The 27277-nt window shown below is 36.4% G+C and overlaps 1 protein-coding gene across 40 annotated transcripts in view; it reads left to right on the top strand.

Moving 5' to 3' along the window:
* Positions 1-1422: 1422 nt before the first annotated feature.
* The window catches only part of LOC18424299 (inactive purple acid phosphatase-like protein), a 49848-nt gene continuing 23993 nt past the window's right edge, over positions 1423-27277 (top strand). For 35 of the 40 annotated variants that reach the window (XR_016040005.1, XR_016040006.1, XR_016040003.1 and 32 more), the window contains exons 1-4: positions 1423-2789; positions 5015-5106; positions 5317-5510; positions 8807-8846. Coding sequence is in view for 15 of the 40 variants with exons in the window: in XM_088845781.1 (XP_088701907.1) it covers positions 2515-2789; positions 5015-5106; positions 5317-5510; positions 8807-8846 (601 nt within the window). In the remaining 25 variants the exon portion in view is untranslated. Of the gene's footprint in view, positions 2790-4521; positions 4611-5014; positions 5107-5316; positions 5511-8806; positions 8847-27277 lie in introns of all 40 variants that reach the window. The other 5 variants (XR_016040013.1, XM_088845791.1, XM_088845792.1 and 2 more) reach the window with 1 other exon arrangement.

Raw genomic sequence — 27277 nt, forward strand, 5'->3', positions numbered from 1 at the left:
ATATTTGGAAATGGTGTTTTTAGAGATTAGGTTTCTCTTTGATGCTATTAGGAGCCATGAGGATATTATCAAACAATTTAATATGTCTGGTTTGCTAAAAATTGGTAAAAACAATATGGGAAATTTATCATGGGGCCGTATTATAGGAGATTTGGAAAGAGAGGAACATAAGAACCTTTGATTGGGTTGCATCGACTAAGAATATAATTAAAAGTAAAATCCAACATACTTTATGAAGTTCTCTCTGTTACAAAAGAAGACTGGGATGTATAGGAACCAGATATCCTATTGAATTTGGGAATTTAGTTAACCAATGGAGTGCAGAAACTAGATAGATGGGCAACTCCTATGTTGAGATGTTATAAACCAAAAAATTCGATGGGAGCTCACTCGAGAATCCAAGTCCTGCTGGAGTAGGGGATTTGCTTAGGGATTAGAATGGTAATGTGGCATTTTGTTGTGCTGGGCCTTTTGGAAATACAACGGCTAATTAGGCAGAAATATCCTCTCATTTACAAGGATATAAGATTTTATGGGATAGGTAAATAGACGGCTATTTCGTTGTAGAGGGGATTCACTAAACGTAATTAAGTGGTGCATTAAGGAACATGGATTGCCTTGGAGTTTGAGATCAATTGGGTTGCACATCTTCGATGCCAATGGTTCTCAAGAGATTTCTTCTAGACCTAGACATGTCTATAGAGTAGCCAATGAGGTGGTTGATGCATTAGCTAAGATGGGGGTGTCGCCGCCAGGATTATCTGGTGCTAAGGATTTGGACCTTCTTTTGTAACTTACTTGATGTAATTTCTTTGATCGATAAAGTCTTTAAGATTTGTAGAAAAAAGAAGAAGAATTAAATACAAAGTACATCCCTTGTACAAATTGACAACAAAACCACTAAAACTTACATAAACATTGAACCTTTTAAAAAAGAGGGCTGTAATACTTATGGATTGGATTGGATTGGATTGGTACCAAATGTGTTGTTTAATATTTAGCATTGAAAAGGGCTGGGTCGTAGTGGTAGCATTTCCGTATCTAGTTACCACAACACTGTATCTATTCTTACGGATGACACCCTCAATTAACACATTTAAAACATAACTCTTCGATCTATTGAAAAAACGATTAGGAACATGTCTTCTCCACTAAATTGCTCAAAAAAAAATACGAAAAAAAATTTAGCATTGCAAATGGTTGGTAGCAAGATTTTAAACCACACAAATCGCAGGAGTACATAGCAATAACTTGAACCATTTCATACAAACATTATCTTAAGATTTGTCCACGTTTACCTTGGCAAAGAATTTTGGAGACTGAATGATCTTATCCATTCATGAGGTGGATTGATTATAAAGTGGTCGGGCCACGCGTCCCGACTGGGGTTCCTAGTCTTAGGCCCAATCAACAACAAAAGTCGTGCTCCAATCTATACTTTGGACTTCACTCCCTAGAAAAAATCCTCTCTCTCTCTAGAAAACCCATTCATTTGGTGGACGGTGTGGACCCCCAAAATCTCTTCCAAGCCTCTCTCTAAAATGATATGCATCAGGCGTGTGGTGCCTCTCTTGATGACGTAGAGAGAGAAAGTGAGGTGTTGTATGGGAATGGGCCCACGTGCTCCGTTATGGGCCGCGTAGCTATTTGCGTAGTCATCCGCCACATCGGCCCCCATTCACAATTTCACTCTTATCCATTAAGTGCAATCCCCATTGGTCGTAGAAATGGGACACGTGGATATATCTGGGGATGAGTCAGTATCCAAAAAGTCAGCTAGAAAGATGCTTCTTCGATGATGATATCGGGGCTCGTTCATCGGAACGAGTGGCGATGTACGGCAGATGTGGAACCTTTCATCGGATGTCCTGCGCTTGTTTTATCCCGAATGGACGGCTCAGATTTGAGGGAGTCTGCTGCAGTCCGGTGGAGCGTTCGGCCGAACTATCGGGGATCGTTATTCTCCGGGGATGGCGCCAAGTTTCCGGAGTACCTACCAACAAACCCCCAGAGGCAAAGGTGGGCCCACGCGAGCTGACGGTCCTGAAGAGTGCCACGTGGATGTGGGGCCCGCTGACGGTGGAGATGCCAAGCGAAGGAGGAGTGTCCAAAAGGATGGGGCCCACACCTGCTAACGTGTATGGTTAATTTGGGCTAAATGCCCTCCCAGACGTTAACCAGCGCGCAGCTTTGCTCGTTCGAATGGGATCCGACGGCCCAGATTTCCTCGCGACTTTAGCGAGGGTTTGGGGGGAACCCAAGTTTTGAAGTTTTTATAGATCCCCGAGAGCAGCACCCCCCGCTGCTTGACTGCAACACAGAGAGCGATTTGTAGAGAGAGAAACACTAAGAGAGGGAGATTAGGTTTTTTGTTTTGAACTGAAAGAGGAGATATATTAGGAGGAAGAGAAGTTAGAATAGGTTCCTCTTCTCTCCCCTTGCTTATTTTATCCTTAGAGAGCTTACATGCTAATGCAAATGTTAGAGAGTGAAACCTATTAGTTTGTGAAGAGAATGGAGGGGAGTTGCAGAGGGTTAGCGGGAAGCATTCATCTTAGGTTTAAGAGGTTTTCTGTTCCTCTTCCTATCAACATTGGGTTCAGAAAGAGGGCTCGCCTGGATCTGTGTGGCGTTATCATTTGCTCTTCATTGGAAGCTAAGTATCCAAAGCTCTCCAGCCATGGTGAGACAGGAGAGGAGAGGGGCTTCGAAGCTTCTTCGAAGAACTCGAAGAGCCCTCGAAGTGTGAGAATCCACGCTATGCCGGCCCAGCCCTTCACTTCTGCAAGGTATACGTCGCTTCCATTTCCTCATTGCCATGATTTTGTTTAGAGGGAGTAATGATGCAGATTTGGAGTACCACTGTTTTCTTGAGATTCTCGGAAACCCTTTGTGTATTACAAGTGCGCATTTCTTATTGTAGATTGCACTTAGTCTGTTGGGTAGATGCCTTATGTACTCTTCCTGCAATGCAGTTGTGTCGTTTTATGAGTTATAGGCTTGTAATTCCTCTATTGGTAAATTTGGAAGGTTTTGTAATTTTTTGAAGGAGCATCAAACTCACGCAGCATGAGATCTTTTGTGTACTTATGCATAAATATAAAATGAATTATTCCAAACAGTTATTTTTTTGAAGAAATACTATGGTGTGCTGTACTCTGAAGTACTTAATGCTGAAGAATATATGGTGAGTCAAAATATTGTGAACCCATTGTTCTTAACCATTTTATTAAGTAAACAATCCAAGATATGGTTGTTCAAATTGTCTCTAACTCAACGAGGTTTTTAGTTTAAGATGTTCTGGTGTTTTTATTTCCAACTTGGGTTCCACTATATATCAATATGGTCCTGAATATCTCCATAAATGAAACTTGTTTCATTGAATTCCTGCTGTGTAGTTTCTTCTTGTCAACTTGATGGAAATTTGTTGCTCTATGATAAAAAGAAAATTTTTTGTTGCTCTGATTCCATCAACATAAAAGAAAAAAGTACAGAGCAGAACATATTTCCAGATAATAGAACCTTTGACAACAAGTTTTTTCTAAACATTTCCGAGAAAACCTTTATGCTCTAAACCGTTGAACATGAATTGTGGCTTAAGATGCTTATGATCTAGGAGAATAAGTTGGGTAATTTTTTATTCCATCCAACACCCACATGTGAAATCTTTAGAAAGCCAAATATGGTTCAACAATGAGATCCAAACATGACCACTTCATATCACCAAAAGTATAAATTTGATCAAGAAATTACATCAAAGGTCTGATGAAGAGCCAAATCCAAACGCCTGATAAAATTGCAATGAAACTCCACCTAGGTTTTATTTTATCTGAACTAATCAAACCTTATGATGATTCTATGCTTTGTTACCCCCGAGTAGTGCTGCATATACGAACCTCAGAAATGAGGAATTCAACATCTTCGTGTACTATGGACAGTAAATCCATGTGATTTTTTTTAAGACTCTTTACTGCATATCGAAGACTTGGGGCTTCGTAATCTAGGGTGCCATTGCATCTAATACCATGTTAACTTTGATATAGGAATTCCTGAAATGAATGTTATTAGCTGACAAGGATGTCCAAGATACTTCTGAGAAGAAGTAAATTTGAAATATTTTCTTTTGCCAGTTCAGGCAATAGTGTTTCACTGTTTTATTGCCAGTCAAAATTAGGGTATCTGAGGTATATACACTCAAAATTTTACTTTCTTTATTATTTTAGTGGTCCTACATTGTGTTGTCAAAAGGGGATGCCTTGTTCATTCATTTGGTTTGTATTTGTGGTATTTAACTGTAAGGCTTCTCCTGTACAAAATGAAAGTACATGCTGCTCCGGCACTTTATGATAAATCTATTGTTATGGCTAAGAGTAACTCTTTTGGAATAGTAAGTCTAAAGAAATTGAATTTCACTATTATTTGGCCGGCCAACTATTCACACTGCCATTGCCAATCAAATTTAGGGTGTTAATATCGGTTCTCTAAAATATTTGATTTCTTCATGATTTACTTTCTGCATAGGTTGTTATTCACTATTCCAAGCACAATAACCTTATAAGAAAAGGCAGAGAGCCTTAAGGTTGCTCTCTCTTCATCAGTTCTGTATGCACGTAAGTAAATAGCCCTCTCACTCTTTATTATAAGATCATTATGCTGTTAAAGCAGATTTTATTCCTCCATGTAAAGTGCAATAAGTATTCTGTCAAAAGAAACTTGCGGTGTCAGTGTTATTTGGTACTCAATTTCATGAAGATTGGATTTTCTTGGGTTGTAAAATATGTGTTCTTGTGAATGAGCTCATATGAATTCCTTTGCTTATCCTGTTGTCCAACTAAGGCATAAATAACTTATTTGGTTATTCCAAGTGCATAGTTTGTAAGCCTGGAACGTGTTCTAGTGGTGTAATTTCTGAAGCAGCTTCACAATTCTTTTATATCTTCATTTGCTTGCGAGAGGTGATGATATTTTTGTTGTGTGTTTTGTAACTCTTTTCCCGTCCATGCTGTTGATGCAGGCCGAGGGGTGCCCCAAAGCAAGAAGAGTTTTGTCCCCGCTGTAGTCCGAAGAACTCTGCTCCACAGTCTCGTGATACTCCTCCCAAAAGAGGTTACATCCTTACTTGATAGTTTAGGCATTCCCATTCAAAATACTATGGCAATGCCACAATACGTCCATGAATTTCTTCCATTCTCTCCTATAACATCAATTGAATGACTGACATACATTTCTCCTCTAGTCGTGCTTAAAATATTTAATCATCCTTTTGTTTTCCCTTTCTTTTTTCTTTTTGATAAATTCTTTAATTTCCTCTTTCAGACACTGGAATCGCTAGTGAGAAGGATTGGGGAATCAATTTGTTGAATGGAAATGTCAATGAGACGGGTATTAATGAAGATGGCAGTACATGGTATCGTCAAAGTGGGGAAGACCTTGGAGAAAATGGTTATAGATGTCGCTGGGCTATAATGGGTGGTCGTAGTCATGATGGTTCTTCAGAATGGAGAGAAACGGTATAACTTTCTCTTACATGCTTCATGGCTTCATGCTCCTTTTTTTTTTGACTTCATAAGCATTGGTATACTGCTTGTATTATAAAGTGCTGACTTTATCATCATAAAAGTCTTTGTTAATTAGAATAATAGTGGATGCCTTTACAAAAATATCGAATGTCTGGAGGGGGGTGGGAGGGTTGTTGAAGTGAGAATGAAGATGGATATGCAAAGAATTCGCACTAGCATTAAAGTGGAACTGTAAATGGTTTATGTGCATCTGTATATGGAGTCAGATGGCATGGTTACCCCCATGTCCTTATACACATGAGGAAAGATACAAGTCAGGTGGCATGTTTACCCCCATGTCCTTAACCACATGAGGAAAGATATATATACACTTACACGATAAATATAGAAGATAAACCTATATCTTATACCTCCCTTAAACTTATGCAAGGTAGAAAAAGAGCTTTTATTTGCAACAAGATTGTCATGTTGCTTCTTAATTAGAGTATTAAGCACAGTTAGACTATCTCAATAAAGCTGGTAGTTGTACTCTTTAATGACACTGAAATTGAAACTTACCAAAATATTCTATGACTATTTTTTGTCCTCAAATTTCTTATCTTTCTTGGATTGTTCTATAGCATGGTCATTGTTAATAACTTTGCCCAAAGGAGAGTCAATTTTTTGTCATGGAAAATCTACTCTAAGAATCATACCAAGCAATTCTCTCATAGTCTTAGACATCATTTTATTTGTTTCCAATGAGAACTTGCTCAAAGAAAAGGGAAATAAGAAAGAAACAAAAATTTACTCTAGAAATTAGTCATCACAACTTCCTTGAACATCATTCCAACCAGTAATTGTCCCTCATAAATTTTGATTGTTTCAAAAGGATCATATTCTATTATGCACTTGAAGCTGAAGTTGGTGAAGTAACATCTGGAGGTATTGAAGACCAGAAGACTCAAGAAGGCCAATCATGCTTAAGATGTTTTTTTTTTGAGAAGTGTTAACATTTATGTAACTGAAGTAAGATTACAAGGTAGTACAAGAGAGAGATAAAGGATGAGAGGACCCTGAGAATGAGTGTCTCTGGGTGAGACAGCAAAACGGGCTTATAAAAATGGCCCTTACATGTACCCCTTAACTGGGGAGCGTACCACAAAGGTAGAAAAGAAACAAGATTACAAAGGGTTGTTGGAGCTAGGGTTCTATAAAAGTTAGAGCTGAGGTCCAAAAACGGGATGGTGAGGTAGCTGCCGGCCGTGCTAAGGTGTCGTCCTAGCTCCGTCTTTTGTTAACAGGTCCGCGAGCTTGTTTGACGTCCTCCAAGTATGCCTCCATAAGACGTCCATACCTCTTCATACATGCGCAATTTCATGCTTAAGATGTTAGTTTGACAAAGTGTGGAAAAACAAAACTTAAGTCCCTTCTCAATACAAATGTTAACAGTCTCAGGATAAAAGCTTTCCATGTGGTATCTTTTCTATTATTGTTAGGTCTTGTGTTCTGAATTTTTCCAGGTTGAGTCACAGTTAATAGAGTTTCTCATCCTTGTATGTATATAAAGGAGGTTAATCTTCTGGATATATGACTGTTCCATAGAGTGTGTCAGGCTTCCATAGCTCAAGAGTTTGTTGCTGTTGATGTTTATTTCTTTCATGATGCATTTTAACAATAACAAACTATGGCCGTATGGACTTCTTATTTTGTAAATGCAACTCCAGTTGGCTTCTTGTTAGAATTGGTTTAATGATGGCGGTTTTGATCCCTAAGAATGTTCGGATAGAGAGATTAAGAGGCCACATGTAGCACGATGCATATGGTCCTTGTTAAGTCAAACTTAAATTTTTCTTGTCTTGTTTCTTGTTTAAAGAGAAAAACCTTGGGTTTATTATTTGCAGATCCACCCCAAGGGTTTTAAAAACCTTACAAATATACATATACATTTGTCAGCGTTTGACATGGCTACGAATATCAATATCACCAACTTCAAAATTGGGCTTTCAAACATGACACATCTATAGTCCATTTACAAAAATGTTGTGTAATTTAGGTGACATTAAATGCTTTTAAAGTGGGACTTCAAGTAGAAAAGTTAAGAAGAAATATCTAGGTCTAAAATGTCAGACGCATTGTCGTGACCTTAGTGTGTCAACACGCACAAAAAAGACATTAACATGTGAGTCTATGTTATTTAGAAATAAAGATGAGGAAGAACTGTAGTGTCTTCTCTGTATATATGAGTTGCATTGATCCGTTTGAGCTAGATCATTATTAGAAAATCTTTACCTCAGAGATCAAACTCCTTATTCTCTCTCTAGTGTTCATGAATGATGAGATGCTTGTGACCTAAGGAGTATGTTTCAGCGAGGACAAATTTGCTATCTACTAATTAGATAAAGAACATTACTTTCCAGTACAAGTAATTATGCCCTTAAACATCAAACCAAAGATGGTCAGTTCTGCGATCAGCACATTTGCATGTATAGGGATTGTTATTAGATAGTATGGCCGAAACAACATTATGTTATTGTTTCTTTATTAGATAGTATGGAGTAAACAACATTATCTCGTTGTTTCCTTCTGTTTTAAATTACAGTGATTTTACATTGAACTTTTCCTGCATTTTTGAAAGTTCTAGTTTTGGAGATGATATTATGGTATTATATTATTTTATGCTTGGAAAATGTTTTCATAGGGCTGCGGCCTCTACGCCATTAGATTTGAGCGACACAATATTTAGTTGAAGTCAACAAGAACAACCGGGGAACCTAAAGCACGGGTTATTTCTGCTTTTGAAAAAAGATTTTTCTTTTTAAAAGTTGTACTCTTTTTGTTATTCCATTCTCGCTCTTGAAGCTTCCGTCTCTCTCTCCTAATTTCATCCGTTTTTCCAGCAAACTGGCAAAATCAGACTTCATTCTTTCAACCCTGCCTTCCTCTCTTTCTCTTCCATACTCACTCTTTATGTGTCCATCAAGGTGAAGATAACATTACAAACCTATGCACGTATACATAAACTTAGGGGTATCAAATTCGAATCATTAAGTCTCTAAATGCTGTGAATGATGGATTGGGTGTTATTTATTCATATCAGTAATGATGATGTACATAAACTTAGGGGTATCAAATTCGAAATGAAAAACTTTATTTTTCTTTACTTATGATGCTTTCTTAGTTGTTGTCAAATTGTTTTAGGAAACTCTAGTGATTATTTTTTGTTTTTTTAGTATTTGATGAGTCTTTTTAGGATCAGGATTACAACACTTCATTTGACTAACTCTTTTGATCGTTTTTATTTACAGTGGTGGGAGAAGAGTGATTGGACAGGCTACAAGGAGCTTGGTACATTATTGATATGGTTGATAATGGATTTTTTTATTCTTTTAAATTTATATGCTTTATTGGTAAATATGACCTAGGCATTAGAGAATGCTTTCTTTTGGCTGAACATTCATGTATATGACTGGCCCTACCAATAATCAGAGAATGAATTAACATGTGTTATTTGTTACATTGACAAATTAATTTGCTTTCAAATCCAAGGATCGTGGCTGACTTAATCTCTGATTGTGATTTCATGCAAGCAAAATAAGGCTTGTGATAATGCTTACTAATTTTCTTTCTTCGCTCATTTTCCTGTTCTTTCTAGTGTTAGTGCCATTAGTCAAAAAGCTGATTCTTCACAAAAATTGATTGGATTGGATGATTATCTAAATATATGGACTCTTGCTATTTGGGACCTACTGGCTGTTTATTCTGCAAACATGGGTTGTGCATAGTACTAATTTGCATTCTAAGACATTTTTGTGGGCTTTCAGCTCATTGAAGAAGGGCCCCCTTCTATCTGCATGCTGTTCATTTTTACATCTTTCAAATATTTACTAGTTTGGACCATTCACAAGAGAGTCCATGGTTATTAATCCCTGGATGTAATGAAGATTTAAAAACCTAGAAAGCTTATTCTATCCATTCGAATGGGGAGTTGTCAGGCTTGGGGTGTCAGGGGTAATCTCTTATGCAGTAATCACGGGTTCCAATGGTCAGAGTTCGTCACGATAAGTATACATTTGGACACCTATGCATAATGCATTTATAGATAACATGCAACACAAATTGCATCGTACTGATATGTCATTTACGGAGAGAACCCAATATGGTCGTGGATTCATTGTCAAGAGCAATGTTTTCAAATTCGCTTCGCTTCGGCTGAAGCCTTCGGATTTTAGGCATAAACCGAAGAGAAGCGAAGCTTGGTGTTGCCGCTTCGGTCAGATTCGGTCTGCTTCGGGCTGCTTCGGTCAAATTTGGACCGCTTCGGGTTTGTTCGGGCATGCTTCGGGTCTCTTTGGCCAACAAAGAATTATCTATATAAATGCATTTTTTTTATTTGTTTAATTTGTTTATTTTTTTAATTTTTAATTTTTTCCATCATTTGTATATATTTTATATATAAATATCTAATTTATTTATACTTTTTTTTTTTTAAATCCGAAGTCTTCTCCCAAATTGGCCAAAGCATTGAATTGCTTCATTTTTCTCACCAAACCGTAGAAAACTGCGAAGCGAATCTGAGAACATTGGTCTAGAGATGGTTTTTCAAAACTAGTTCCTGTGATAATATCATAAGGAAGTTAGGGATTTGTATTGATCAGAAAGTCCTTGGATGGAGAGTTTTTTTTGTAAATTTTTAAATTATACCATGATTAATGAAGTACAATTAACAATAAAAAAAAAAAAACTCAAATTAACGGTTCTACCATAGTTCTCAAACCTAGGCCCAAACTTGGTCTTGGTTTGTCACCAGGTTGGTGGACGTTGGACTTAGCAAGTCAACCCAATTGGTCAAACATAGATTTTTTTAATATTTAAGAGGAATTTATATTGCAGACAATAATTCAAATGATTGAATTTAAAAAACAACAACTAGAAGGTTCATCTGATTTAATAAAAATTCATGACCATAATTCAATATGCACTAAAACATGAATTCTAATGCAAATCCAATGCTATAACTAGAACTTAAATTTTGTGAATATTTTTTCACCAAAATAAGATGTTATTTACATAAATATGCCAATAAAATCCTATATTATGTTTTGTATTCTTTGAATTTCTTTCTTTCTTTTAGTTAGGTTGGCATGGGATTTGATCTTTGGATTCGGGATTTTTTACTGTTTTAATTTTAATTTTATTCTATTGACACATTTGTTAGTTAAGTCATAAAGCTTAACTAATTGAAAAATTAAATTATTCAAAATTCATAACCACTTACGAAAGTTGTAATTTTTAAGACAACCAACCACAACCTAACTCATTCGACCTGGGGAGACCTGGCATGGTCAAATGAGGCACGACTTCACTTGGCAGGTTAAGGAACACTAGATCAAACCCTGATTTGACCCATTGTAAAACCTGTCTTGGTCAACCACAGTGAGTCTAGGTTAGTTTGGTCGTCATGCATACTATGGAATATGGCTTCTAAACTGATAAGTCTTTTGATAAGAAGTCATGTCTATAATTTTAATTGAGTAGCTACAAAATGCTATTTGATATTTTATTGGGACATGAGGAAAAGTGATAAATTGACATGTTACTCTATCTTGTGGAGAGCAACAATCCACCTCTATGCGTTTGGTCTTGCTTTGAAACATTGTTCCTGTGGCTACCTTTACCAGATTGATGTTGCAATCATAATGAAGAGTAGGCAATGCAACTGGCATGCCAAGATCAGTTAAAACATTTGAGCCAATTGAATGTCCTTTGAAAGTGTTGACATGATTCTGTAGTTATGCATTCGACATAAATGCTTCATTTTGTTTTCTATTGTCATTATTCTACCAAGAAGCAGTAAAGTGTACTTGAAACACTAATTATGCAGACATGGACCTCCATATAGTTGAAAGATATAGCCTACATTTTGTGTCAATTAGCAAGCAGTAGATGAGCATATGAGAGATGAGAAAGGCGATGCGGAGAGAAAGAGGAAGAAGAATATGTTGAAAGAGAAAGTATAGAGGTGCATGAGAGGCAAGAGAAACGAGTAGTGTGATCCCTCATGGGATAGGTTACATGGATCTATTATATTGATATGAAAGAATTACAAGAGACGCCCCTGTATAAGTAAATAACTCACACATAACCCTATTGAATAAGATATTCCATTTATATCCTTATCTTACTACTGTACTTTCAATGCTTGTCCTCAAGCTGGAGAATGGATGTCAATCATGCCCAGCTTGACAACTATATCTTGTATTCTATCACGAGCAACAACTTTGGTGAAGGTATCTGTTAGTTGATTTCCCGATTTCACCTATAGAGTACAAATAATTCTAACTGCAACCCTTTCCCTTATGAAATGAGATTCTACCTCAGTATGCATTGTTCTCTCACGAAATACAGTGTTCTCAATAGTATGGATAGGTGCTTCTTATCAAGATAAAGAGGCATAGGTAACTAAAAATTAACTCCTATATCAGCCAATATAGTTTTAACCCACTTAACTTCACATGCCTCATCTGCCACAACCCTATATTCAGCTTTTGCACTTGATCTGGCCACTATATTATGTTATTTACTCTTCTATGCAGAGTTGGCAACCTGCTGAGTTTGAGCCTGGCTAGGGCTAGGCCAGTCCTGGCCCTAGGCCGACCTTGGTCCCTATATGGCCATCCTAGTTTAAAATACAGCAATAAATAATGAAAGAAAGAGGAAAAGGGAGAAAAACGATGAAGAGATCAAGTGCTTAATGAAAGAGAGAGAGTGAGGAAGGAAGAGAACATTGAGAGAGGTTGAAAGAGAGAAGATAACGTTAGGCCATTTTGACGTCCAACACCTCTCATATATTTATATTAGTTATAAAAGATTTGTTTGCTGTACAAGAACATCCTTCTGGAAAAGGGTCAAATAAGTCCTTAGAGACTTCATCATCATTATCAGAGCTTTATCCCAGCTATTTACGGTTGGTTACACAAATCTTGTTCCTCCACTCTGCTCTATCAAGAGCCATACCATCAGTAAGATTAGTAACATAGATTCAGGATTCATGGAAAATTGGGGTAAAGTTTTACACTGACTACCTACCTAACACAACCCTCCTCCTTTACCTTGGCTTGGGAACGGCAGGGGACTGACCAAGGCGGAGTTAAATACAAAATAATGATGACTAAACCTTCAATACTCATTCTCACAACACTCCCCCTCAAGATTGTGCATGGATATTAATCATGCCCAACTTGCTTAAGATAACTTGTAGTTGATGTTTATCAACAACCTTTGTTAGAATATCTACTAGCTGATCTTTTGTCTTCACATAGGGAAGACTAATTTCTCTGGCAGCAACTCTTTCGCGAATAAAGTGTCGATCTACCTTGATATGCTTGGTCTGATCATGCTGAACAGGATTGTGAGTTATACTAATGGCTGCTTTGTTATCGCAACATAAGGATATTGATCCTTTCATAGGACAACCAAGTTCCCATAACAAGCTTTTTAACCACAACAAATCACATGCTCTATGAGCCATGGAATGATACCCGGCTTTTGCAGTTGACCGGGCTACAACTGATTGTTTTTAACTCCTACAAGTATCAAGGTTGCCCCCAATTAGAGTGCAATAGCCTGATCCATAATACAACCAGCCCAATCTGCATCTTTATAAGCACAACTTGTAGCTGCCCATGATTCGCAAATAACAATCCTCTACCTGGTGATGATTTTAAAGATTTAAGAACTCCGTAAGCAACTTCAAGATGAACAGCTCCAGGAGCATGCATGAACTGTCTGATCATCCTACAACACGCGCAATATCTGGACGCGTTAGTGAAAGATATATCAATCTACCCACCAACTCTAGAACATACCTACATCTGTAAGTCCTTCACTCTTTTTGTCATCAAGCTTGTGATTTTGTTCTATAGGATTATTAGCAGGTTTTGCCCCAAGCTTCCATGTTTCCCTAAGGAGATCCAATGCAAACTTCCTTTGAGAGATAAAGATTCCTCTCTTAGACCTGGCAACTTCTATCCCAAGAAAATACTTCAATGGGCAAAGATCTATAATCTCAAATTCCCTCGCCAGAAAGCTCTTAAGCTGTTGAATTTCTTTGAGACAATTTTTTGTTACAACAATGTCATCTACATACACAATGAGGGCAATGGTACTGACGTTAGTATGTTTCACAAATAAAACATGGTCAGCATGACTTTGAGTGTATCCAACTCTTTGGACAACATTACTAAACCTTTAAAATCATGCTCAGGGAGATTGCTTTAGTTTATAAATGGCTTTTTGCAATCTAAACACTTTTCCCTCTGTTCAAGGAGCCTTAAATCCAGGTGGAGGTAACATGTATGCTTCTTCCTGCAAATCCCCGTGAAGGAACTCATTCTGGACATCTAGTTGGTGCAAAGGCCACTTCATATTAGTTGTTAGAGATAAAAGGACCCGAATAGAATTCATCTTGGTCACATGAGAGAAGGTTTCTTGATAGTCTATTCAACAAGTTTGAATAAAACCCTCAGCACCTAACCTTGCCTCGTATTTGTCAATGGTACCATCAACCTTGTGCTTTATAGTATAAACCAGTGTTTCAAAAATCGTCGATCCGATCCAGAATCGGGCGATCCGGATCGGGTATCGGTTATAACCGATCCAAATGCAGTATCGGTAAAACCGGGCGGTTCTTACTTTTTTATTTTTCAATCCGGTTTTCTTTTTATGAACCCACCTTGGTTTTTTTGAAATGTGATTTATGCCAACTGGCACTCCACTTTACTCCCCCCACGTGATTGGCAAATTTTTGCCACCTTGCTCCCCCCACGTGATTGCACGTGATTGACAAATTTTGGCCAGCTTAAAAAGTCTCAACGTACAATACGCACGCTTCACATGGCCAAGACAACATACAACAAACCAGCTCGTTGGGTTTTTTTATATTATTCACTCTTCTCACATCGCTTCGATGTGGGATATATCTGTGAGTTGAAAAAACACTGGCAAATATTATTAGCTTGGGATAAATTGCAGTGAGATAGTGTACGCTCGATGGTGTACGCACGACGGTGTATGCCTGTCATGAATAAGAAAGTTGTATGTCCGATTATGGCAATGAAATTTGATGATAAAAAAAGAAAAAATTTATTAAAAATAATAATTAGGTGCCCATCACCCCTATCTTTCACCAAAAAAACATAAAAACTCTATTAAGCTACTATATCATGGTATTATTTCATTATATGAGTAATAATTAATTAATTAGTTAATTAGGATTAAAAAATTAGTACTAGTTCATAGGATAAAAAAAATAAAGTAATACAACAAGCAAAAAAAATGTAGTACAACATCTTCTTCTTTTGTCAAAAAAAAAGAAGATAATCAACAAGTATCATATTTTTCTTGTTAAAAAAAAAAAAAAAGATAACACAATAAGTATTTCTTGTCAAAAAAATAAAAGGTATTTCTTAATACAACCTAGGAATAAATGGTCTAATTATATTTTTTATTTTTATAACATGATGGTCTTTAACATAAATTTAGTAATATTAATTTAAAGAGAGGATTCATACAATGACGCCATTTGCAATCTCTTTCTTTCTACTAACAATCTCTTCCACTAATTTATTCTAGAAACCTAAAAAATTAAAGAAAATTGATACGCATTCTAATAATTTCTACATTGATGACCAAATCTTTTATTTTATTTATTAATTTTTGTATTATAAATCATGTAGTGTACTATTTTTCTTACTGTTGTCAATAATACATTTTAAATTAGATGATATTATAAAATATTTTGGATTTGTTATTATTTATATAATAAAATAATTATAAAATATTGTTGGTATATAATATTATAGTTAGTTAGGTTGTAATAATTTGGGTTTTTTTAGCGGATTAAGGTTTTCTGCCAATTCGAGATTTTAGTGGCCAGTTTTTCATCGATTTAGTCAACTCTTTATTATAGTCCATATATGATTATATACTTAATCCATGATAATTCTATGATTTATTTTGTGTGATGTAAATTTTAATGGTCAACATAAGTTCATACAGGGAAAGAACATCTCAATATTCATAAATTGATGAAAACAATGAAGTTAATAATGTAGTACCCTCATTTCTTGTTGGATTCTTAAAAAACAATATTTATAATGAATTTTAATAATTTTTTTGGATTTTTTTGAAGCTTTAATCCGACCGATTCAGCCGATTCTCGATCCGGATCGCCGATTCGCCGATCGGATCGCCGATTCGCCGATCCGGATTGGTTTTTGAGGTGCTCGATCCTGGTCATCGATCCGCTTTATAAACCATTGGTATAAACCCATTTGTAACCAACCATTTTCTTCTCATTAGGATGATCTACCAGGTCCTAAGCACAATTCTTCATTACGAGCTTCATCTCTTCGCACATTGCCTCTTTCCACTAGAGGTGAGCCAAGGCTTCTGTAACATTAGAAAGAATAGAAATATGAGGCATAGATGACAAAGGCACAATAAGAAGGAGATAAGGGCTCATAGGAACCAAAGTTGCTAATTGGGTGTGTTGTGCAACTTCTTTTACTTTTATGGACAACAATAGGTAGATTGGAATCATCACATTAGGGATTGGGAGTGTTACCTGGATTGGAGGAATACAATTGGCATGAAGGGCTGTTAGCTGTAGTGATCTCGAAGTTCTTCTGTTACTATCAAGTATAGAATTTAAGTTCCTTCTTTTCAGCACCATGAAGATGCCCCCCATTGTCATCCTAGGTTCCAGATTCAGAAACAATAGAGATAGGAAGAGGAACAAAGAACTTCTCTTTCACACTATTCTCCACTTGATTTGTGATCCGATTGTGTAAGGTATAGACGTAGAACATGAGCAAAGCAAACACACCCAAAGAATACATTTATACTCAAGAGAAGAGCGCGGGCCACTTCTAAAATGTGTATTCTTTCTTTCGGTCACACCATGTTGTTGTGGTGCATAGGTGAAGGAATTTTGATGTTCTATCCCATACTTTTCCAAGTAGCACTGTAACTCTCCATTACAATATTTCCTAGATTGAAGTACCTTAATTTTAGTATCAAATTACATGATAATTATTTTATGGAAGACTTTGAAGATATTTGGAACTTTGTCTTTTGCTTTCATAAGGTAGATCTAGGTACATAGAGAGTAAGCATTCACAAACTGATAACCAAGAAAAGATGTAACAAGAGAAGGACCCTAAACATTAGAATGAACAATAGCAAAAGGTACTTTGCTTTTATTATTACTAGGTAAATAGGAGTTTCTACAACTCTTTGGACAGTTGACAGACGTCACATTGTAAACAACTCAGGAGACATCTTTTAAAGGCTGAAAAGACAAATCACCAAGTCGGAGATGCCATTGCCAAATCCAATTTTTATTAACACTTGAACTGGACTGTAGGGCTTGAGGGATAGTTGTTGCCGAGTCAATAATGTAAAGATCACCTGCTTCATGACCACTGCCAATTGTCTTTCTTGTATTCAAACCCTGAAAGACACAATGGGAAGGAAAGAAAGTCACATTACAATCCAAACTTTTGGTAATATTACTAACAAACATTAAGTTTGGAGTAAAGCGGGGAACATGGAGTAGTGCCGGCAATGTCATATTGGGAGAAACATTCACAATTCCTTTTCCAGAAATTGTTGAAAAAAACTCATCAGCAATCTTGATTTTGTCTCTACCAGTTCAAAAAAACACCGATCCGATCTAGAACAGGGCGATCCGGATCGGGTATCGGCTGGGCCGTTTCGGATCCAGCTATTAAACGGGATCCGGCCGTGTCGAGGGCATTTTTGTCATTTTCTTTAAAAATGAAAACAATCACATGGCCACGTGTGCCTCCATCAGCCATGGGTCCCTAGCGCCACGTGTCCTTAAGCACACTGCCTCATGCTTCATCATGCTTTTCAAGCACGCAAACGTGTGTGGTACTAAGGAAGGTTTTATTCACGTCAAACTTCTTTCATTTTTTCCATGTGGGAGTTGAGCATGGTACTTATTGTGATTAAAAAGTAATACAATATAGGCTTATAAGCTTTTATTGTGGGTCTGTGTTGTTGTTGGTTATCACCATGTTCTTAGTTTTCTTGTCAAAAAAAATAAATGCATTTGAGCTACGATTATTGTAAGCTTAAATTAGATATGTAAAGATAATACAATATAGGTTTGGAGCATGTTAGCTCTTTTTCTCTCTCTCATCTATGAATGCCTATTGTTAGATTTTTTTTTACCTATGAATAAATGATCTAATTATATTTTTTATTTTTATAACATGGTGGTCTTTAACATGAATTTGGGAATATTAATGTAAAGATATGGTTCATACAATGAGGCCATTTGAAATCTCTCTCTCTCTACTAACAATCTCTTCCACTAAATTTATTCTAGAAACCTAAAATATTAGATTTTTGAAAAATTAAAGTATTATTTTGAAAATTGGTACGCATTCTAATAATTTCTACATTGATAACGAAATCTTATATTTTATTTATTAATTTTATTTGCATTATAAATTATGTAATATACTATTTTTTCTTACAGTTGTCAATAATATATTTTAAATTAGATGATATTATAAGATATTTTGTCAATAATATATTTTAAATTAGATGATATTGTAGATATTTTGGATTTGTTATTATTTGTATAGTAAAATAATTATAAAATGTAAACCAACAATTTCAATTTCAGTGTATAATATTATAGTTAGTTAAGTTGTAATAATTTTGGATTATAGTTAGTGAGGTTGTAATAATTTGGGTTTTATTTAGCGAATTAGGGTTTTCAGCCGATTTGAGATTTTGGTAGTCATTTTTTTATCGATTTAATCCGTTCTTTATTGTAGTCCTTGTATGATTATATACTTCATCCATGATAATTCTATGATTCTTCTTTTGTATGATGTAAATTTAATGTTTAATATAAGTTCATACAGGGAAAGAACATCTCAATATTCGCATATTGATGAAAAAAAATGAAAGTTAATAATGTAGTACCCCCATTTCTTATTGGATTCCTAAAAATCGACATTTATAATGATTTTTAATAATTTGTTTTTGATTTTTTATTGTCGAATCTGACCGATTTGGCTGATTCTTGATCCGATTCGCCAATTCACCGATCTGGATGGGTTTTTGGGATGTCCGATCCGGGCACCGATCCGTTTTTTAAACCACTGGTCTCTACTAGGACAAAGGGAATAAAAAGAACATAAGGGAGACATATCGGTCATGTGGTCTGATGCTTCTGAATCAATAATCTAGGATTGTCCAGATGAAGTGAGACATGATTCGCAGAAGCATGAGTACCTTAGTGTGCAAAGGATGAATTAGAGGCTGTAGATGGGTCTTCGAATGGTGCAAACAACCTGCAAAGGCTTTTAATTTCTTCTTTAGGGATTGGTAACATCTCCTTCGAAGTAGACAGTGGGGATTGTGATGGCTGATCTGTACTATCAGCAGCTGAAATCCTAGTGGTTGAAGCATTATGAGCATTAAACTGACCTTGATAATTGAATTTAGTAGGACACCCAACTAGATCCCAATTTCGAGATAACTAGTTCTACCCAATGGTCACATTTCAGATTACTTTTATCACCTTGTTATGCCCTCTTTTTCCAAATTTTTTATTCCCATCCCCTTTATTTTTTCTAGGAGGAAAGGAGGCTGGAGTAAGAGCAGATCGATCAACTCCTTGGCTAGGCAATATGACATTTCTCTATACTCTTCACTTTGAACAAACGAACAAACCTGGTTAAGTGACAGAAGGGTATCCCTACTGAGTATATGAACCATGGCTAATTCAAACTCTGGGTTCAAACTTGCCAAAAACTCAAAAATACAATTTTGTTCCACAACCTCTTTGCATTTTTTACCATTTTCCTTACTGGATGGTTTAAAAATCTGATAGTGGTCTAGCTCCTCCCACATACTATGGAGTAAGGAAAAATATTCAGCGAGAGACTTCTCCCTTTCTCAAAGATTACCAATATCCTGCCTTAGTACCTTGCTGCTTTGAGATTAAGTTTGATACAAAGAGTCCCAAATCTCTTTTGCAGTTTGAAGAAACAAAGAATTCCTACTAATCATTAACTGCATGGAGTGTAACAAGCAAGACATAACAGTACGGTTTTCAATTTCCCACGTCTTATGTATTGGATCTGTTTCTTCGGGCTCAGTAATCTTTAGTACTGATATACTCCAACTTTCCCCTTCCACTGATGAGCATTTTAGTATATTGTGACCACTCTAAATAGTTATTTTCATCGAGTTTGACATTAGAAATCTGCATTCCAGGGTTATCTCCATGGATATCCTATGGGAGGAACACCAGGAGTACTAGTGAAGGTGGAAGAGTGACTTGAATCACTCAAACTAGACATATTGGCCACAATGCAGCCAGAAAGACAAAAACAATATGCACTAATCAACACAACCAGCCACTCAAAAATATTGTGAATAGGGAACCGAGATCATCCATACAAGTGATCTAAAAAAACACTTAGTTTCACAACTCATAGACGATGATTTGATCCATATAAGTGGTCCTACAACAAACTTTAATATCATAGATCCATGACAACCATATCTAGGGTTTATAACATCAAAAATTTGAGGAAACAACCGTGAAACTTTTTTTTTTTTCTAATTCTATACCTTTCCTCAAATCTAGGGTTTCATACCCCCTTTTCTTCTTTCGATTTAGGTTTTCTAGCCGTAGAACTTTAGGAGACCTTTGCACGGCCAAATCAGATCTTTAGGGTTTCAAAAAACCTACAAAGCTTCTAGGTTTGATACCAAGTTAAAAATATAGCATTAACTAATGAAAGGAGGAGGAAAGGGAGAAAAAAGATGAAGAGATAATAAGTACTCAATGAGAAGAGAGAGTGACGAAGTAAGAATGTTGGGAGAGGAAGAAAGAGAGAAGGTGACATTAGGTCATTTTGACCACCAACACCTCTCATATATTCATATTACTTATAAAAAATTTACTTGTACAAGAATATCCTTTTAGAAGAAAAAGGACAAAAATGTCCTTAGAGACTTAGATACAATATAATGATGACTAAACCTTCAATAAGCACTCTCACTACGTGCATAAGCCTGTCCTCGTCCTGACCAGGCCGACGAATCCCTAGTCGTAGGCTGGCCCTGGGTTCTCTAGGCTAGGTCAGGCCAAACGAACCTAAAGAGAAAAGATAGAAAATAAGGGGAAAAAGGACCTTGGCTGTGTCAGCCCTATCGTCGCTCTGGCTAGGCCTGACGCAGCCTTGGCCTAGCCCTCAGCCACATTTTCTAGCCCAAGCCCTATTTTTTCAGAGCTTGGCCAGACCACCCAATTGCAAATTTTAATTCTATGAAACCAGATTACCTCCAACAAAGGTTCAATAACCTACAGTTGGCCTTCTATAAGTTTGTGAACTAGCCCAACTGGCATCATTGTAGATCGCATCACTCATATGACCATGATTAGTGAACAAAAACCTCTCCTTGGAGATGACTTGAGATACTTTAGGATATGCAAGGCAACATCTAATGTGGTTTTTGTGGGGCATGCATGAACTGACTAACTCTACACTAACTTCATGAGTTATATCTAACATATGATATTGACAAGGGTCCTTTGGTAACTCGAATTGTGCATGAAGTCTATGATTGGTTTCCATAGGAGTATTCATCGGTTTTGCTCCCAACATTTTGGGTTTGTTGTAACAGGTCTAACACATACTTCCACCAAGAAATAATGATCTTGTTTGAGTTTGCCACTTCAATACCTAGAAATTGACTGAGATGACTCAAATCTTCCATGTCAAACACTTTACTCGGATGTCATTTGAGATCTTTAATGTTTGCTAAGCTGTCCCCTGTTACTATAGTATCATAGACATGCATTATGAGTGCTGTAGTTCCAGCTCTTGTGTTTTCTCATCAGTTTGAGTACTTTTGATACCAACTTTAAGCAAGGGTTCATTGAATTTTTCAAAGGAGGCTCTTGGCGCTTGTTTAAGTCCATATATTGCCCTTTCCAATTTGCACATGTCTTTTATCTCCCTTGAGGCTGAAAACTGGGAAACATGGCCATATACACTTCCTTATGAAGATTTCCGCCGAGAAAAGACATTTTTTCACATCTAGCTGATGTACATACTAAGATTTGAGAATGATTCTAACACTATAAAGTATTTTGCAACATATCTGGCCTAGTATCTTTCAATAGTGCCATCAGTCACTGTAAACACCCATTTGCATCCTACCACCTTCTTTCTTTTAGGAAGTTTGAAGAGTTCCTAAGTATTTTTTTTTCCTGAGCTTGCGTTTTGTCCCACATCTTAGCCTTCCATTGCGGTTGTGATATTGCTTCTCCCACATAGGATGGAATGTTAACAATAGACAGAGATGATAGGGAGCACGATAAGAAGGTGACAAGGCATTATAAGAAACAACGTTTCCTATAGGATATTGAGTGTAGGTACACTTACTTTAGCAATACTGCAATAGGTAAGTCAAGGTCAAACACCAAAGTTGAACTGCGAGGTTTTGAGGAAATAGTAGGATTTTCTGAGTTAAGGTTAGGACCTAGTTCTAAGTTGACAAGCGACTAATGATCGTCTGACTTAAGGTCATACTAACTTCTTTCTTTGAAGTGCATATTCAACCCCTTTCCTTGGGTGCTATTGGAGCATTTCCAATCTTCATTTTGGGAAATTTCAAAAATGATGGTGGTTGAAATTGGTAGGGTCAATGGTGCTGGATTGTTTTCTTCATGTCTAATGTTCTCCCCCCTCAAGTGAGGATTTTTTTTTTTCTCTAAGACTGTTGACTTCCCTCATGTGAACATTGCTGTCCACTAGAGGAGAAATATGTAATGGACTCAAAGAAGGCAATATCTATTGAGGCATAGTGAGCTTTATGAAGGGGATCATAGCATTTGAAACCCTGTTAATGGGCTGCATATCTTAAGAAAACACACTCAATGGCTACATATCAAGTTTGTCTCTTTTAGGACCTAAAACATGAACAAAGCATACCCAACCAAAAACTTTGAGGTATGGGAAATGAAGGGGAATTAGGGAGAATGGTTTGGATAGGGAGAAGAGTTTGGACAGGAGACTTGTCTTGGCATACGATTATTCTAGAAGGCAACAATAAGGACAACTGCAAACCAATTTTGTTTGGAACTTTCATTCCGAGCAAGAGGGATCGGGTAACTTGCAACGAGTTTGTTTTTTCTGTTGTGCTGACTATGAGGACATGTTGTTTGGAATTCTTTACCTTGATCCCTCAAATTATCTCTGAGATGATTAGAAACATATTCGCCACAATGATCAAAACGGAGAACTTTGATATTGCACTGTATTGTGTTCTGACCATGTTATGGTAGACTTGAAAGAGATTTGCAATTTCATACTTATGTTTCATTAGATAAAGTGTGGTCAAACTAGTGCATCATCTACAAAAGCAACAACTATATGAAAAAATTGAAACAATTGGGGAGGGTCCTTATACTTCAGAATGCATAACTGAGAAGGGACTGTCACAATATTTTTTTATTAATAGGAAATGGACTTCTACAATGTTTTGATGACCGACAAATCTCGCATTGTAATTGATCTTGACCCAACGATGAAAAATTCTTAGGGAACAAAAAGTGCAATATGGAAAGAGGAGCATGTCCACGATGGGTGTATGACGAATAGACGTACTTTTTGGAAATTAAGGACATGACATTGGTTTGAGTTCATTCTTTCTTTATTAAGAATGTAGGATATGACAGTGGTTTGAGTTTTTGTTGGAGCTGGTTGTGGTTCCGCTAGAAGGAGCAAACCTCCATGCTCACGACCACGCCTAAATGTCTTCTTTGTTGTCAAGTCCTAAAAGACACAATAAGACATGAAAAGTTCACACAACAATTCAAAGTTTTTGTAAGATTACTGCCAGATACAAAATTATTAGACACCTTCGGAACATGCATAGCATACAATAGATCCAAGGAGGAAATTACTGGAATAGTCACCTTTCCTTTAATTGGTAATCTTCTCAGACTTTTGGTTAGAACAAGCTACGCGGATCACTTGGCGAAAGAGGGAACTAATAGGCAATTACAAGATCAAGCAGGGGTCGTCTCCTTTCTTGCACGACCTATGGCTCAGCTCGCTTCCATAGCACATCACCTGGCCCCTCTAGGCCTCCTCATTTTTTGTATTTTTTGAAAGCTTCATGTATAACAATTACATTGGGCGGTCTGATAAGCCCTTTATGTATATGATACACTGACTGTATTTTTCCAGTCCACCCCTTAGGGGGTGAACTTGGCTTCCTCTCTATTGTACACTTCTTACTCAGTAATACAATGTCAACCTTTCTCAAAAAAAAAACAAGCAACATAAGTAGAAAAGAGATTGGACATACTAGTCACATGTTCATGGCTCCTGAATCAATGATCAAGGAGCTCGAGGAGTCATGCAAACATGGTCTGCAAATGCTGATGTGTCTGATTGGGCAATATTTGGCTTAGCGAAGAAGATGGCTCATCACGGGTGAAGGCCCGCTGCTTAAGATCAAGAAGCTCTCACTTGGAAACTGTCTCCAATTCATCTTCAGGTACAGAAGATGTATAGTCAGACATCTTGTTGACACAATATGACAAGCGCAGGTGCATAAGCTCTAGTTATAATGTACTTAAGGCTTCTAATGACATCCTAACATGTTTCCTTTTTGAGTCGGAATTTTCTATTTGGGTACATTTTGGCTTATCCTTTTCATTAGATGTGAGGCTCCTGTGATCACCAATACAATTGCCACCTCAATGACTAGGAGGACCACCACTTCAATTATTAAAAGAATTGGATATTAGGGCAGATCTTCTAGATTCACCAATGGATACATCCATAGGTTTTTGGAGAGTTTCTTCCTGTTGGAGAAGAGGAAATGCCATTCCAAGTGATGGTAGAGTTTTGCCACTTAGAATATTATTTCTGATATTCTCATATTCAGGATTAAGCCCCCGCTAAAACTTCAATATCTTCTTTTCTTCCACCCTTTTCTGTGCTTTTTTTGCACAATGAGAGCAACTTATAGGTGGGTAGTGATCCGGTTCATTCCAAAAACCTGTACGGCAGCGTAATAGTAACCAACTGATAAATCATTTTGTTTCATTCACTGATTGTTGCTCCAACTCACAGAATTTTTATGATATTTTTTCTTTTGTGGGTAGCCTTCAACCATCTTTGTTCCCTAATTTCTAGAAGTGCTACAATTAATAAATGTTCTACTCAAGTTTGGTTGCGTAGAACTTAAAATCCAATTCATAACAATAATATCATTGGCTCGTCAATCTGCATAAGATGGGTCCGTTCTGTCTAGTTTCACTATACAACCATGAATACAACCCAACATTTTTCTACTGTTAAGGATAACCTTACACTTCGGGGCCAGTCCAGTCAGTTTGAGCAATCAAATCTAACAGCAGTGATTAAGAGTATTGTGTACTTAATGTTTGCTGCGATATTGTTACTAGTTCAATGCAATAAACAGGTAGCCATTACTGCTGAAATTTGAATACACCCTCACATTTACCTCTAAGTACTCATTGTAAACACCAAAAGCACTGCACAGTGCATTATCCAATTGATGATACAATTGTGGCTGCAAGTTTCAGAGGTAAAGTGGCTGTAAAGCTATTCGATACACATCAAACAACTAGCAAAAACATCAGGCACAAAGTGACTCCAGGTTTGACCATCTGATACACATCAAATAGTTGTTATCAATCCGCACAAAATAAGACTTGATAGATCTGTTTAAGATTTCTCATAAGAAGAGAAAATTTATGTGACCTGGTCAATCATCAGATCACCCACCAATGGATCAAGAAGAACCCTATGTTTTGGGACAAACTCTAAAAAAATGGCACCTTTCCTGAAAAATCAAATGGAGTGAATCCTAGAAAATTTCAATTTCCTTTTATGTCAGTGAGCAAGTACGAGATGAGTATATGAGAGAGGAGAAAGAAGATGTAGAGAGAAAGGAAGGACAAAGGTGCACGAGAGGAGAGGTGTATGAGAGGAAAAGAAGAGAAAATAGTTGTTTGATTCCCCTAAGGGGCTGTTTGGATACCTTGAAATATATTGTATGTGAATTATATTACTGGCGTAATACATTACTTGTAAATGGATTGTTACTGTTTGGGTAGTATTTAGATGTCACCTGGGAAATACATTGTTGTTGTTTGGCTATGTCTGGAAGAAATATAGGAAATGTATTACTAACATTTTACCAGCATGTGCCTATAAACTATCCTTTCTTTCTTTTTCGTCACAAAATTCCACTAAAATGCAGAATTATCATTTCTTTCTTTTTTGACACAAAATTCCACTAAAATACTGAATTAATAGCATCATCACACCATTCCAAAAAGATTTTTAATAATAACATTATCACCATTCCAAAAAGATTTTCTAATAATAACTTGTACCATTTTACAGCCATGACGCTATTTCCTACTTATTTTAAGTGCCTTTGGCACTTATATGCAATCACATGCTTTCTAACATGACATTGGTCTCAACATGATAAGTCATTGGAACAATATGATTGGAATAACATGATTTTATTATGATAAGGCTTAGTTTTATTTATTTTTTTATAGAAGTCTTTCAAATGTCTCTCTATATAATTTCAAATAAACAATAAATTTATGATACTAAATTCAAAATCTGTAGGGTACAAGTTAAAAAATGGAAAGAAGTTTGATTAGTAAACTAAAAGGTTTGGTAATTGCAGTATAAAATTTTGAGGTATTGGAGGAGACTAAAGAGGTATGTTATTTCAATTGAGATTTTAGTAGTCTCTTATGAGGATTATGTTGTGTGAAAATTTTTATTATGATTGTGTTGTGTAATTTATCATTGATTATTGATTATTGATTTTTATTTTTATTATTTTTGTTTTTATATGACGCTGATGCCCTCAAATGAGGGGACGAGCTTAAAAAGGGAGGGATCACATTATGTTGTGTAAATTTTTTTATTATGATTGTGTTGTGTAATTTATCATTGATTACTGATTTTTATTTTTATTATTTTTGTTTTTATATGACAACTGATGCCTTCAGATAAGGGGACAAGCTTAAAAAGGGAGGGATCACCTAGTTATTATGAAGAGAAGAGAAGAGATGAAGAGAGAGGGCTTAGAAGATTTTTTTAATTAGGGATAGGGATGCCTTCAAATAAGGGGACAAGCTTAGAAAGGGAGGGATCACCTAGTTATTATGAAGAGATGAAGAGAGAGGGCTTAGAAATTTTTTTTAATTAGGGATAGGGTATTATGAAGAGATGAAGAGAGAGGGCTTAGAAGATTTTTTTAATTAGGGATAGGGTAGGCAAAAATGCACGTGAAAGATTTCCCAAAATTACCCGTCACTCTCGTAATAGATTTTTCACCTATCACCGTGCGTAATGGATTTCCTGATTTTTGGGGAAATCTCGCGTAATCTCTTTCCATTTCCTAAGTATACCTAAACAGTGGAAATGCCATATTTCCTTGTAATCTATTGTCACATAATAGATTTCCAGGTACCCAAGTGGCCCCTAAGTGATCAAACAACACATATATTTATTGTATTGATATGAAAAAATTGCAAGAATGCCCTCGTTTAAGTAAGTAACTCACATATAATCCTATATTCCTATTAAAACAAGATATTTCATTTATGTTGGTAACTTACTACTACACTTTCAACATATATGTCT

This window comes from Amborella trichopoda, chromosome 9, assembly GCF_054954075.1.
Source record: "Amborella trichopoda isolate Santa Cruz 75 chromosome 9, AtrichopodaSantaCruz75HAP2 v2.0, whole genome shotgun sequence".
NCBI classification, from domain to species: Eukaryota; Viridiplantae; Streptophyta; class Magnoliopsida; order Amborellales; family Amborellaceae; genus Amborella; species Amborella trichopoda.